The sequence below is a fragment of the Narcine bancroftii genome, chromosome 14, assembly GCF_036971445.1.
Source record: "Narcine bancroftii isolate sNarBan1 chromosome 14, sNarBan1.hap1, whole genome shotgun sequence".
Classification (NCBI taxonomy): domain Eukaryota; kingdom Metazoa; phylum Chordata; class Chondrichthyes; order Torpediniformes; family Narcinidae; genus Narcine; species Narcine bancroftii.
Window position 1 is genome coordinate 15,264,548 of NC_091482.1, and position 15,191 is coordinate 15,279,738.

At 38.5% G+C, this 15,191-nt stretch overlaps 1 protein-coding gene across 4 annotated transcripts in view; it reads left to right on the top strand.

Annotated features, from left to right (window-relative positions):
• The window catches only part of phf12b (PHD finger protein 12b), a 53,164-nt gene that overhangs the window by 23,641 nt on the left and 14,332 nt on the right, over positions 1–15,191 (top strand). For 3 of the 4 annotated variants that reach the window (XM_069911613.1, XM_069911616.1, XM_069911615.1), the window contains 6 exons: positions 3,507–3,639; positions 4,986–5,150; positions 7,213–7,371; positions 7,643–8,501; positions 9,745–9,879; positions 11,739–11,888. In XM_069911613.1, the coding sequence (XP_069767714.1) occupies positions 3,507–3,639; positions 4,986–5,150; positions 7,213–7,371; positions 7,643–8,501; positions 9,745–9,879; positions 11,739–11,888 (1,601 nt within the window). The remainder of the gene's footprint in view (positions 1–3,506; positions 3,640–4,985; positions 5,151–7,212; positions 7,372–7,642; positions 8,502–9,744; positions 9,880–11,738; positions 11,889–15,191) is intronic. The other variant, XM_069911614.1, reaches the window with a different exon arrangement.

A 15,191-nucleotide genomic window follows, 5' to 3' on the forward strand; every position in this document is an offset into this window, starting at 1 on the left:
AATAACATAATTTTCAGCTTATCACTTTGAATACAATGGTTTATTTTGCATTAAGGCTAGGCCTCTGACAGTCTGTGACCAAAACAAGCGGGAAGATTAAATGTTCTTGGTACACAGATGTCCTTTCATCAGATAACTGCATCTCTGGCCCCTCGGTGGAATTTAGCTTATGTCTGCTGATTCTAAAAAAACAAGCAGGTTCTCAGCCTTGCAGAAGCAAAGGGTGCAAAAGTAAAAAAAACACGGTTTAAATCCTCCATTACAGCGTAAGTGGATTATAATATCGTTGCTAATTTGCAATATTTTGAGCTCTACAATAGGTGCTCCCATGTAATTCTCTAAATTAGTCCTATATTTTGTATATTCCATCTCTTGGTTTAATCCTTCAAATAATGCATTCTAATTCTATTGTTTCAATACTAATAGTCAATGCATTTTTTGGTTAATAAATTTGGCCCAAATTACTTGAACAACAAAATGACTATATAACTGTTTGAAAAATATGCAGGGTAGTATTGGTGCGAACATTTTCTTGTGCATTCACTAAATAGGTCTTACTCTGCCAAGTCTTTGTACCTTTCAATGTATAGATTATTTGTAACTCTCAACTTTATCTGCTCTTTGAGGGATCCTATCTGTAACCTGGAATATCCTTTTTATCATTGTCTTGCATTCTTCACTCACCCCTTCCTTGTGTCGACCACAAGTATCATTTAATTCTAGATAAATATCGAATGGCTGTCATGTCATACTGCAGGTGGAGTGCATTTGCTGGAAACCTTGGTGTTTGAATAAATTCTTCTGAGGAATATATTAATAGGAACAAATTTTCTTCATGGCTTCTTTCAAAGGAATTTTAAAAATTGAAGGATCCAAAATTATACTTTTACTCATTGAGTTGACTTCTCCTTCGTCTTGTATTTAAGGCTAGATAGACTTAGGGTGAAATTTCATGGCTCGCTGACGTTACAAGAATTTCACACTTAAGCAAATTAGTATAACTATTTCTTCAACCAGAAGTTCAAAATTTGTTGACTGCTTTGTAAATAGGCCTGTGAAAGAAGTGTGGAAATTGCACAGCTAGTAGAAGCACTGTTGCAAGAGTTTATTCCTAATGTCTATGTGGAGCCTTCAAGTTCTTCCCGTGTCTGCATGGATTTCCTCTGGGGGCTCCAATTTCCTCCTGGATCCCAAAGATATGCTAATTAGTGGATTAATGGCCTGCTGTAAATTGCCTTTAGAGTGCAAGAGTGATATGGAGAGAATCAATGTCGAAATTTGAGAATTTTGCAAAGATTTTGTTGATAAGGGTAGCTATTTGCTTGCCATAGGTGTGCAGAAAATCAGTAGATGTTTAGATAGAACCTGCAATGTTTGAAGTGGTATTAAAATAATTACAATTTTTTTTTATTGATGTTTCTCAGGACATTGCAGTTCTTACTTCCTCAACACAAGATGCTATTAACTCCTGATTCTCATGTCACCCACCAATGCCTGGGGCAATTTACCGTGGCTACGTGACCTACCGCCAGCAAGGCTATGGATGTAGGAGGAAACAGGAACCTCTGTAGGAAACCTAAGTGGTCTTGGGAAGGGCTTGCAAACTCCAGGAGATGCTGGATTATTGTGCCATATACGAGGCCTTTGTGAACATAATTTCACCATGTTCTAAATCTCTATGCTTGTGCTTCAACAAATGGGTTTAATCAATGTCCCTCAACAGATATTGTCAAGTCAGATGATTTCAGATTTATTGTCAGAGTAAATACATGACATCACATACAACCCTGAGATTTTTTTCTGCGGGAAAGGCAGAATGACCACTTGCAGTGGGGAAAAACTACTCCGTGTATACATGTAAACAAAAAACTATAAGCAGATAACGAATGTAAACAAACTGCAATACAAAGAGAATTTTAAAAAATCAATAAAGTGTGCAAGTAAGAGTCCTTAAACCAGTGCCTGATTGAGTTTGTTGTGGAGGAGTCTGATGGTGGAGGGGAAGCAGCTGTTCCTGAACCTGTCTATACCTCTTTCCTGATGGCAGTGCTGGGTGTGGATCCTTGATGCAGCATTTCCTGTAGATGTTCTCAATAGTGGGAGGTTTTTTGCCTGTGATGTCCTGGGGTATTGATGTCCTCATACCAAACCATGATGCAGCTGGTCAACACACTTTCCACCACACCTCTGTAGAAATTTGCTCCCAAGATGGTGACTCCTAAAAACTTAAATTTGATTACTCTCTCCAACTCCTGATTTTGCTCTCTCTCTTATCCCCCGCCCCTGCCCCCAGTGATCATTGGATTGTATACCTCTATCCCTTCCTGGTCAGCAATCAGCTCCTTAGTTTTGGTGATATTGGGTGCAAGGTTCACCATTCAGTCAAGTTTTCATTCTCCCTCCTGTATACTGACTCGTCACCTTTATACAACCCACTACTGTAGTATTGTTGGCAAATTTGTATATGTTGTCATGCTGAACCATGCAGTCGTAGGTGTAAATAAAGTAGAGCAGGGGGCTAATTACGCACCCCTGTGATGCTCCAGTGCTGATTGAGATTGTGGAGGAGAAGTTCCTCACTGATTGTGGTCTGGGGTGAGGAACTCTATTATCCAGTTACACAGTGGGGTGTTGAGTCCCAGGCCTTGGAATTTGCTGATCAGTTTTGAGGGGATGGTGGTGTTAAATGCCGAACTGTAGTCGATAAAGAGCATCCTGATGAATGGATTTTTACTGTCCAGGTGTTCCAGGGCTTTGTGTAGAGCCAGTTTAATGTCATCTATCGTAGACCTGTTGCTGCGATAGATGAACTGGAACGTATCCATGTCTCTGCTCAGACAGGATCTGATCTGCTTCAACACCAGCCTTTTAAAGCATTTCATCACTGTTGATGTAAGTGCTACTGGTCGATAGTCATTAAGGCAGGTTATTTCATTCTTCTTGGACATCGGTATGATTGGGCAAAAGTGCAAGAAAAGTAGATGAGGTAAATAGAAGAATAGGCCAAGAAATTCTTGATTGAAGTTTCTAGTTTGTATCCACTCTGATCTTAAGAAATATTTTAGAGCAAAAGGCTGGAAGAAAGTCAACCATGGTTATAATTTGTGGTATTTCTGAGTCCTTATCTCTGACAAAGCTTGTGGAGGTGATTAACCTTGGATAAGGCAGGGTTGTGATGTCATTGACACGAGCCCTTCTGTGCTCATTGCTGAAGATGCCACAAAAAGCAGTCATTGGGGGAAAATATCATAGGTCTTCCTTAGAAGTGAATACAATTCATTCAGCTTCTTGTGCCTGCTTTTCCACTCAATAAGATTGATTTTTTTTAATCTCTGCCTTAGTAATTCCCTATCCATGGCTTTCCATAGTAAGTAAAATATAACAATGCTTCAATGTCAGCCTACGCTGTATTATCGTTGCAAGTGTGAGCAGAATGTGCTCTTGTTTATTTTTGTTTCTTTACTTGACTAAGAAACGACAATAGAATTCTGATCCTTGCTTTCTAGGAGTTGCAGAGTGGCACCCCTTGTTCAGTGTGATTACTGCCCACTATTGTTTCACATGGACTGCTTGGACCCACCTCTTACTGCAATGCCAATGGGAAGATGGATGTGTCCCAATCACATTGAGCATGTGGTGGTAAGTATTCTTGCACTTCTGACAACTGCTTGCACCAGAATGGTGTACATATTGATTAATGATCATTATTTTTAAATCACTGTATATACATTCTGCAAATTTTGTTAAGTTTTCAAGGATGGAATACACAAAATATTTTAGTCAAAAATTCAGAATTTGAACATTTTTTAACATGAACAACTGTATGGTACAGTAAAACCTCATTGGAATGTGGTAGTTGGGGTCCAAGATTTCATACCGCGTTACGGCTGAGTCGTGGAACAGATGCATATATGTCAGTGCCCACGGATAATCAAACCCAAATATTACCTGTTTTCGAAGGATCCGCTATCAATAACTAACAATTTCAATGAAAGAAAGCAAGCGCATTTTTTAAATATTGGGATCCTGAATTTTAATCAACTTATTTGCAAAGTTTGGGGTCCACAGATTAACAAATCGTGTACTATCGAGGTTTCACTGTATTTCCTAAAATAAATGTTGAGTATAGAAATTCAACCACATTTAATCTTCACTTTATATCTGGACTTCTGATAAGTCACGGTGCTGATTCAGCTTCCAGATGAGTCTAGAAATGAATATTTGATGACGTTGGATGCAACTGACTTTTTATTTGAGCTAATTTTTCTCACACTGCTGCTTGTATGGTTTTTGTGCATTTTCATTCTCTCATAGTCTGTTCACGAGACTTTAGGAAAGATCTTGCCCCCTCCCCCAGATTCCAGCACCTATGGGAGTCGGTAAATAAGGGAATTTGCTGGTTGCTAGTGATCATGTGTTGCGTGATTGGCAAACTAACCACTAGGGGGAGCCAATTTTAAACTTTGGTTTTTTTCACCATTTTATTCTTGTAATTTTTTTTTGCCCGTTGCTTGAATTCTTGATAATGGGGATTTTACTTTTTATTTTGATTAGCCTTCACTTGGCTTTGTAGCACTGACTGGCTGATTTCACTTTGTGAAGAGTGAAAATGTATTTCCAGTGAGAAATTTTGTGCATTAAACCAATTGGCCTACTTGAAACCTGAGCAGCTATGAAGAGATCATTGAGTAGAATTTAGTAGACTGGTAGTAAAAGATGATTTGATTATTATGCACAGAATATTTTAGTATCATTTTGCTTTCCTGGCACTTTAGGAGTAGGAAACTCATATGGTAAAGTTGAATTAAGGAAGGTACCCTGGCACTGTCCTTCCTAATGTATCCAGGTATTTCTGAGTCCTTAGGGTATCATACCATTCTCTTTGCTGAATACTTGTAGATTACAAATCTATCAATGAGACATACATGTTTGACTCAAAATGTCTGTCGAATCATATTTCCTCTTTTGATATCTTAATCATTCAGCTCAATCAAAAGAACATGACGTTGAGCAATAGGTGCAGGATATTTGACAAATTTCAAGACCGAATATCGCAGCATGCAATTAAGATTGACTTTCTAAACAAGATCCACAGAAAGCATCCACCCAATCGAAGACTTACAAAGTCAGTCAAATGGAAAAATATGAAGGTATGTGATATTCTGAGAGGAATTTCATCTGGTGTTCTTTGCAGTTCAGTAATGTAACATTAAATCTTCATTGTGCTCAACTATGTTAAATTGCCTTGTCCCGTGCAGATATTAAGAGTGTGATGATCAGATTGCTACCATCTTAAAACTGATCCAAATTTAAGATATTTTCAAAGATTGTGAAAAAACTTTTAAATATATCTCCTTAAAGTGCAGTGAACGCAGTCATAATCTGTGCAAGGGGCTAAGAACATAGCAATTAGTATTGTGTGTGAAAGAAATTGAATGCTTAATCTCTACATTGACTGGCAATTTAGCTGGGTACTGTTTCATTTTGTGTGGCTCTGCCTTCGCTAGCTAAAACCACTGAAGGCAATCAATTGAATCATATCAGTGTTGCTTGACTGCATTCCTTTTAGCTTTACTTTATATTTGGAGTATTTATTTGGAAAAAAAATGTTCCTTGTACGGATTCTCCAGGTGAAACTGTAATCATCTCAGAGTTCTTGACATGATTGCTTGTCTCATGCACAATATGATTGATCAGTATTTAACTATAATGAGAGCTAGGCTAATTTTACTAGTGACATAAAAGCTCAGCATAGGTGGAAACTGCATTTTCATTCCAATTTGGCATTCTTGATTACAATTCTGAGCCTGCTGTATGTTAGGAACCTTTTTAAAATACATATTTTAGTGTTTATGAAATAAGATCAACCATTTCTGTTGTCCAAAATTACATATTTGTTTTAGTAGATGACTTGGCACCCTATTCATCTAGAAGCATCCGTTCATATTAAACAAGTAACTGATTCTTCAGTGTTATGTTAAAGGAGCCTAACATTTGCAGAGGAACGAAATGCCTGAGTGGAATTCCTTTTGTTGCAGTTAATATTTTCTCCATTCATTTTTCTGTGAATGTTTAATTAATGTTCCTCTGATCTAAGCACTCTATGATCATTTATTTAGGCTACCTGGGTTGCCATGACATTTTTCCTGCTAAGAATTATGGGTAAGTGATCAAGGACACAAAGTCCTGTGCAAGTCCCCTTCTCTTCCTCCCCTTCAAATAATAAGTAGTTCATTTAGATTAGGGTGGCAGTCGTAAGAGGAAGAATTTACACAATGTGTGCAGAGTGTGATTGGCCTAGCAATGATTCTTAGCAAGGGTAGGTATCCCAAGTCAGGTTGCCTAACCAAGTGAGTGCTTTTACCAGAGGAACGAGAAAGGAGTGTGGAGGTTTCTCTGAGATGTAGTATATCTGTTAATATCAAATTTGGTTGTAAAATTTAACTCGTTGTTCAGATTGCTGTATTAGAATTTATTGAATTTACTGTTGAAAGGTGTTAATGAAATTTATTCGTGATAATCAACATGTTGGTTGGTCTTTATGCTGAATTTCATAAAATTATGTGAGAGGAAAAAATGGAAATCGTGTTGCGTAAAGATGGTGTAAGATTATATATTTTCAGCAATTAGATTTAATTTCCCTCTTGAAAGTACCCCTCACTCATTCCTGATCATTGAAATGGCATCTGTTTGAAGGGAGGTTGTCAATTCACAGACGAGTGAAAATTAACTGTGAAACCTACCATGTGTATAATATTTAAGCTGTTGGTGATGACACTTAATTAGACCAAGTCTGATATCAGCTAGATTGAAAAATAGGTAATGAGACCAAAATTGTGCCTTCTTACCTCCCCATTTGTCAAGAAAGGATTCCTGCTGTCTGGGCATTTTTAGATTGGAAAGGTAGATATCTAGATATTTTGGAGCAAATGGAATAAACTTAGTAATGGGTGGACAAATGAAAATATTTCAGAAGTGTTTTCTTTGGGAACAACCTGATGGGCTCTTTATGCCCAAAAAAAATTGAATTAATTTATATATATATATATATACTGGGGTGGGTGGTTTATCTGTAATTTTCAAAGTTTGCTTGCTCTTGCCCAAGTTAGAAAATCATTTGTTGAATTAACAAATATTGATACAAGTCTATTTTGTAGGTCTAATTTGGTTAACCTTCAAATAGATGATTAGTATTGTTTACATTTCCTTAAGGTTCCTGAAGCAATTAAGGCTCAGTACCAGTATCCACCACCTCTCCTTCCACCGGCAGGAATCCGTGACGGAGAGCTGATATGTAATGAGACTCCTACTGAGTCACAAAAGCACCTTTCCAACTATGAGCACTTTGCAACTGAAGAAGAACAGCAGGAGGTAATGAGGGAAATTGGAGAATCAAATGAGTATGAAACTTCTTAATGCCAAAAAGAAATTCACAATAAATCTCCTTGCCCTATTATCAATCATCACATTTTCTGTTTGTAACCTTGAATAGTTTTCACTTGACACGCTAATCATGTTGTATGCCTGACAATAGAATCGATTTATTCTTGACGTTAAAAGACCTTGACATACCAACTGTAGAGTATTATGTTTGAACTGTTTGTCCTTTTAACAAGTTTTTTTTTCCTCCCCTTTCCTCCAGTGGCTTCGTAGTGTGGTTGCACTTCAGTGCAGCATATTCAAACATTTATCTGCTAAGCAGATGCCATTATTTTGGGACACCGAACACACTGAAAAAGCGGATATTAAGCCATGTGTCACCGCCCAGTGTTCAGCAGACAGCTCTTCAAACAGTGCGCATCAGGCGGCTGGAAAGAAACCATCATCCCCTCCTCTGACATCCTGCAATGTTACATGCACCTCAGGGACCAATGGTCAGAATTCTTCAGGTTCCTCCATATCACAGCAGCCTGGTGCTGCAATTGCACAGGAAGAAAATGCTCGTACTTTATATCCTGAGACCTCATGCAAGTCTTCCAGCAGTGGAACGTCAAATGGACCGATTTTAGCAGAAGTGAAAGTAAATAGACCTTTCTCGTGCACACATTCATCAGAACCGTCCAGGCAGCTGGCAGACACACAGAGACCAAAGGGACAATTAACACAGGTGCCAAGCCAAGTATCTGGACAAGCATGGCTGCATTCTCAGCTGAGGCCGGCTACACCACCAGCAGCTGGCAACCTTCAAAATCATTTTGTGGGGGCAGTTGTCAAGACAGAAAATACAGGAGGATCTGTTTCATGCTTGCAGCGAATTCCTGTCAGTGTGACAAGTGTTCCTGCTTCTTTATCTACTTTGTGTGCCAGTTCTGAGATCACCAGCAACTCGCAGCTTAAAAGCATTGCCTCAGTGCAGATAGCTGGACGACCCACCACATTCATGGCAAAGGTTGTTACAACATCCTCTGCTATAGCCAGGGCTATTACACCTCCAAGAGCAGTGGTAGATAGTGTATCAACATTGGGACCTTCACGGAATGTAAATTCAACAACAGCTACAGGTGGTTATCTTGTTCTATGTCCAGTTATTGTTTACAAATTGTATGTTATTTTCATAATGATTTTAATGTGGTGCTTAGTTAATTTTGTGATATTTGAAGAGTCTGTTCAGAGACCTGAAGGCAAGATGTTGAACATTTACAATTATTGCTTTTGAAAATATCTCTAAATATACCTTCCTAACTTAATTGCATCATAAAAGCTATTTGGACCATTTAGTTTGATTTCCCCACCCCAGCCCCACTTATCCACACATTAGGATGTGGCAGTCAACCCAAGTACCCAACTGAATACGCAATCACATGCAAATGTCACACCGTGGAATTAAATGTGTGTCCCTGGAGCTGTGAGCAGCATCGATATGTGCATTATTACCATGCTGTACAACCTGAATTGTATTTTGCCATGTTAAGAACGCTTGTGCACCCATGACGGTGTGAGCAGTAGGCTGCTTGTTTCTCAGTTCAACTTCATTCTTTTTCCATTGGTAGACATTGGAGCTAATCTGAATCAACCAAAAGTACTGCTTGCAGAGTGTGTTGTGGTTTTAATTAATATGATTGTTTCAATTTGGATTCGATTGTTTTCCATGTTTATTGTGAGATAACTGTTCAGTACAATGCAGTTACCAATACAGTCTTTACACTTCAGAACGTTAATCAGTGGTCCTTTGCCTCAGTCACATTGCTTTAATTGAGTTTTTCAAATTGTGATAAATGGGTGAATTGATGCATTTTATAGTTTATTTAAACCCTTTGAAGGATAGTCAAAGAATCAAGATTCAATCGTATGCTCATCCTGCTGGTTGAATGCTTGAGAGGTATTTGGTAAATTAATGCAACAGATGAATTTTTTTCAGAACCTGTGCTGGACACTTATTCGTTGAAAGTTTTTCACTAATTCATGATTTTAAAAAAAAGATCAATTGTTACTTTGTCAATTTGAATATTTGTGAGTCAAGGCTATTGCTCTCCAGTGATGCACAATATCTTTCAACTGTAGAAGCAGGAGTCAGAAATGGTAATGTTGAAAATGAATTTGGGCACTGGTTTGGAAAGTTGGAATTTTGGTGGCTGACTTGATTTTTTTTCTCATCTGTCTGCTACATTTCAGAATCTTTTTCAATCTTTGTTCAAGAATGATAATAAGTGCCATCTTCTTCTCGTGTCATGTTGATTCTCACTTGAAATTGAACAGTTTGTGTTCCAAAACTGGTTATAACTGATGTATATCTTTTTTTGTAAGGTAAAGTGAGTCCAACTGTGCTGTCTACAGGTGTGTCAATGGGAAACAAACCAGTTCCCTTAACTTCTCCATTAAATACTTCAGTTATGTTTGACCTTGCCAACTCTCTCCAGGCAGCTATGGAAGGAAGTGGAGGTAAATTATTTGAAAATTCCCTGAGTATATTTTCTCCAAATCACTTTTGGTAGATGAAAGGATTTATTTTGTTTATGTACCATTCCTACTAATTACTCCGAAATTTGTGTATATTAGATGCATTCCAGTTTTGATTGATCATGGTTCTTGAAAGCTTTTTAAAGAACAGGTTGTCCAAAGAGGGTACTTTGGTGATGTATCTCATTAGGCACTTAAAACCTGGCTTTAGAGGACATGTACAAATTCTCTGTGCTGCTTTGAACTGTGGAGAATTTTTTTTTAAAAATGAATACTCCTTTGAGGTAACCATCCGCCTTCCTTCTGTGCCTTGCAACTTTTTGCCAAGTACCTCGTGCCTCCACTGAGATTGGTCAACACATGCATAAAAAAAGGTATGTGTTGAAGTCGGAAGTAAGAGAGGAGCTCCTCAGTCTCGTGTGCCTGCTCTACTAAAGGGAAGAAGTAACTATCCTTAGAAATTGTTAACTAGAGTAACTGGGATTTCTTTCAGTTGAATTTAGTTTTGTCTTTCCATCAGCATTTGACCTGCTGCAAATGCTGAGAGCCCATTCAATAAGAGTTGGTGCATGCACAGATTAATTACACTATTTCTGGAATACCCAGAGAAAGATGGCTGTTTATTTTGTTCAATGTTCTATTGTGATCTGGCTGTGCTTATTGTTAAATTATTATTTTTAAATGATACCATTATTGCTAATAGATCATTACCATACCACAACAAATTATTGGTGGCAACATCTTGGATTACTGTGTATAGTTCTGGTTACTCACCCACATGAAGGATGTCATTAAGTTAAAAAAATGTATAAGAGATTCACCAGAATGTTACATAGACTTGAGTTACAGGGAGAGGATGGAGGGACTGGGTCTTTATTCCCCAGAGCATAGGAGGCTGAGGGTGGCTTTGTGAGGTGTATGAAATAATGTGGAACAGGGGTAAAGTCATTGTTCAGTCTTTATCCCAGATAGGTGATTCCAGAACTAGGAGGCATAAGGTGAGAGGGCCCGAAGAGTAATGTTTTCATCTGAGGGTGTTCTGTATTTCATACGAGGTGACAGAAGTGGGTATGATTTCTATACTCATAAGGCACATAAATGGACAAGGGTTTAGAAGGATGAGCTAAATCCAAACAAATAGGACTGTGCAGAACTGAGTCAAAGGACCTGTCTCTCTGATTCCTGGGTTTTCAGATCCAAGTGCATTTCCCTCATTCTCAAGTTTCTACTTAATAAAAAGTCATTGTTCAACTGATGACTGACTTTTCTTTTTCTGTAGCCCAAGAGAGATGATCTTGCTTTTAAATGTACAGGTACCAAGAGTGATATATTAATCAATTCCACAAAGAATCCTACTAACTTGTTTAAAATTATGGGAAGAATCTGCCCACTAAGATTCCAAAACTAAATTTTGTGTTATGTTTGATGGTATTTTGGTGTTAGTGGAGAGAAGACCTTCAAGTAATCAATTTTATCTATTTTTATATTCAAAGTTGACATCTAGTCAGCTTGGGTAACAAGGGAACCATGTTATGTGGGGAGAGGGAAAAGCAATCCAAAATGTTGACAACAAAAAGTTTTTTCAGTTTGGGTTACTCTGCCAAGAACATCAAAAGTGATATCAGTTTGAATGTCAAAAATTTGGAATGCAAACAAAATTGCTGGAACTGCTCAACATGCCCCAGATCAAAACTGTTTGTCACTCCATGTCTCAGATTAATTGCCCTTCATCAGAGGACTTTGAATTTTTATTTCTGTTATTTGGAATTTGAAACAGAAAAATTGTTTGAGATCTTTTGGAGAAACCAATTTTTTGTTGTTGTTGTTTTGTCCTTTTATAGAGATTGAACTTAGTAAGCTTGATGAAAAGTTGATCCAGGTACTGGCTTGGCAGAGAATTCACCAGCTGTTTCCTCCCAAAGCATCCTCTTTATCATCAGTACTTAGCACCTCAAAAACCCAGACGAGTTCTGCAACAACGCAAACTGAAGGTATATATTTATTTCACATCTCCAGGAGTCTCTCATTTCTGCTGTCATTTCAATCCATGGGTTGTCAGAAGTCTTAGCTATGCCTTTTATCATCTCTGATTCAACGACTCTCTTCTTGCTGCCATGATATCCTCATTCAAAGTTCAGAGCTCATAGTTTATTCTGCACCAAATTCCATACTACAACATTTGCTCGACTTGCTGAACTAAAATACTTTCCATGCTCAAAAATCTTTGTGTTTCAAAGCCTTATTGCTCCCAAGTCCCTCATGTTTTCCTGCCCCATGCCCTCACCTCTGAACGTGTCATCTCCATTATCTGCCCATGTTTTGTAGCCATCCCTTCTTCTGCCAATACACCACATTCCAGGGGTCCCAGCAGAACTGCCTTGCATCTCCCAGTCCATGACCAACTGTAATATAATTCATGCCATCTCCTTGATGGCTACATATTTCCAGGTATAGCAATTTTAAAGTTGAATTTCTGTTAAATTACACTGGATAACATTTTTTCCAAAAGGTTTGCTTCCTGAAAACAAATTGGGGATTATGATAGACAACTTCAAACTGAACACAAAGATAACTTCAGATTTGCTATTATCATGTGGGAAGTTGGAGAAACATTAAATGAACTTTTATTGAATTTAGCATGTTTAAATGCATAATGACTTCCAAGTACCTCTGAACCAAGCTCTCCGGTTGCATAACACATGTGTGGAACCTGGGAATTGTCTTGGTCATCAATTTTACAACCAAAGTTGGGCTCATAAGACTTTCTTAATAAGTACACTCATGCCACCACAAATGTAACAGCTGTTGCGACACTGACAAGACATTTTTGCTTTATTGAATCTTCCTGTACACAATATCTGCTTTTGTTAAGTACAATCACTATGCTATTGCCTGAAGAACATGCGCATCCTCATGCATTCAGTCTATATTAATGTAATGCACAGCATCTGTATATGTGAGTTGCTTTTATAGCCTGTCTGCATCTATCCTGATTTAAGCGTGCCCAGGCCTAAGACCACAATTACTTAGCACCTGCTCTGAGTGCATGCCCAAACATGCATCAACTGACCAAATTAGCTTGATTTGTGGGCAATATACAGTATTTGACAGCATATAGAACCCACTGGCATACAAGACCCCCCCCCTCTCCCATTTTTAGCATGAAATTTTAAGAAAAATTTGCTTTAGTGTATTTATGGGTACCTGGTAAGTTGGCAGCTGGATTCCTCCTACAAGGCCCATTTTAGATAATGCTTGTGTGTGTGCCTTCACTCGCCTCGATGAAAATCCTCCAACCTTGCATGGCTGAGATGCCAAAGCCTCCTCGCACACAAGCAACAAAACTCCTCCTCCTGCCTGCTGCATGCTGAGACTCAGGCTGCTTTCCCCCCCTCCCACCCCACCATGCAAACACCAGATGATAGATGCACGAGGGTGGGAAGGAGAGAAGCCAGTCACCAGGACAATGGGCAGGGCCCACTATCGCAGGGAGCTGATGATCGATTGCTTGCTTTGAGAGGAGCAAAGCTCTACAGGCCACTTGCTTACTGTCAGTACCCCCACGCCTCATTCACTTTGTTCGGGGCCTGTGCTTGTTGAACAAAGGCTCAGCGTGGAGCCTGATCACCGAGACCCAGTGCTCCCTGTAAAGGTTAAAATCTTGTGATTTTGATTTGTGGTTAATTTTATGACTATTCCTTTAAGGAAAAATTGTTATTGTAGTTTTACCATAGTTACTATGGCGTCATGTGTCGTAAATCCGAGCATGCGGGGAGCTTGCTTTCATTCTTCGAAGAACCATGGAGGAGGCGTAAGCGTCGAAATACTTTTCTTTGAATTCATCTTTTGTTTATCTCTTTTATATTTGTTTTTTATCGTTATGTCTTTAAAAATAGCTGAATGCTTTGTTAATTCATCGTTATGAAAATCTCAATGTGAAATTATGCAAAATGCTTATATCACGAATTAAAAGCTACTTGCAGCTGAAAATACGAAGATTGGTTTATTGGAGTGATAAGACAGTAATTAGGAAATTGGGAAATACGAGGGATTGGAAAGTTTCATCTACACTCCCCTCAAAGCAAGCAAGTGATTGATCGTACCATCAGTGTGTGCCACAAACATGGCTGTGGTGCTGCTGCTAGGGGCTGCTGTGATTGGCATTCCTGCAGAGGAATTGAATGGTGGTGGTTCCAGAAAGCATGGGCCACCTGAGAAAAGGTGGTTCACAAAACTGTGGGCTCTGATCCTGGACAGCCTCAGCACCTCTGCGGGCTTCTTGAAGCTGTGTGAATAGTTTGAGCACTTTGTATTTCGGTGCCCAAAATGGCGGCACCAAAATATCACCTTTGTGTATCAGACCTGGGGTGGTTTTTTTTAGGTAATTTTATTTTGTGGGCGGGAGTCACAACTGACTCGCTTGTTACAAGTTTTGTTGATGTGTCCTTTACACAGACAACTGAAACTTATTCCATTCTTCTTTAAAAAGGTTAATTTCTCGCTATACGATTTTTTTCGCCAATCGTGAACATTTTTCTAAAGTGCTTAACTTTGCAATACAAACAGCTTTCCTGAACAATCTGATCTTTTTCCATTATTTCCTTGTGCTTGTATCTGACACAGCAGTAACAAAGGTACTTCCCTTTGGTTTCTGTTGAGACGATGATTTAAACTTCTTTATATCCTTAGGAACTATTGAAGTATCTTTAATATTTCCAAATGCTGGTATGGTGTAAACATGCATGTGCCATTCCAAAAATTGTACCACATCATCCATCAAAGGTAGCGCCCCTTCCAGGAATTTTTTTAAGTTCTATATCTTTAGTTCTCCATAAATCCTTCAGCTTGTAAGGTAATTTATTGACAATAATCGTCAAATTAGCAAGTAAATTAAGCTCTTGCAAACGTACACTGCTTCCCATTGCATAACAACATCCTCTCAGAAAGAGTGCACATGCTTGTAAAGCCTTTGTGTCCTTGGATTTTATTGCTGCACAAGAAAGAATCTTGTCTATATGGGTCCCTTGCAATCTTGTGTTCATCTCCATAATAATATGCAATAATTATTTTGCCCTTTTAAATCCTTCGTCTGGATCCATATATTGGCAACATTTGACTAATTACTTTCAATGTGATGTTCAAAGGATTTCATGAGCATCAGATATTTAAAAACTAGAATTTCCTCCTTGGGTAAACCATTTGAACCTTGTTGCTGGACTAACATATCAGAAATTTCATTTTGTTTTGCCATGAGTGATAATATATTATCTTGCCCACCTTGGCTTGCGACTAGT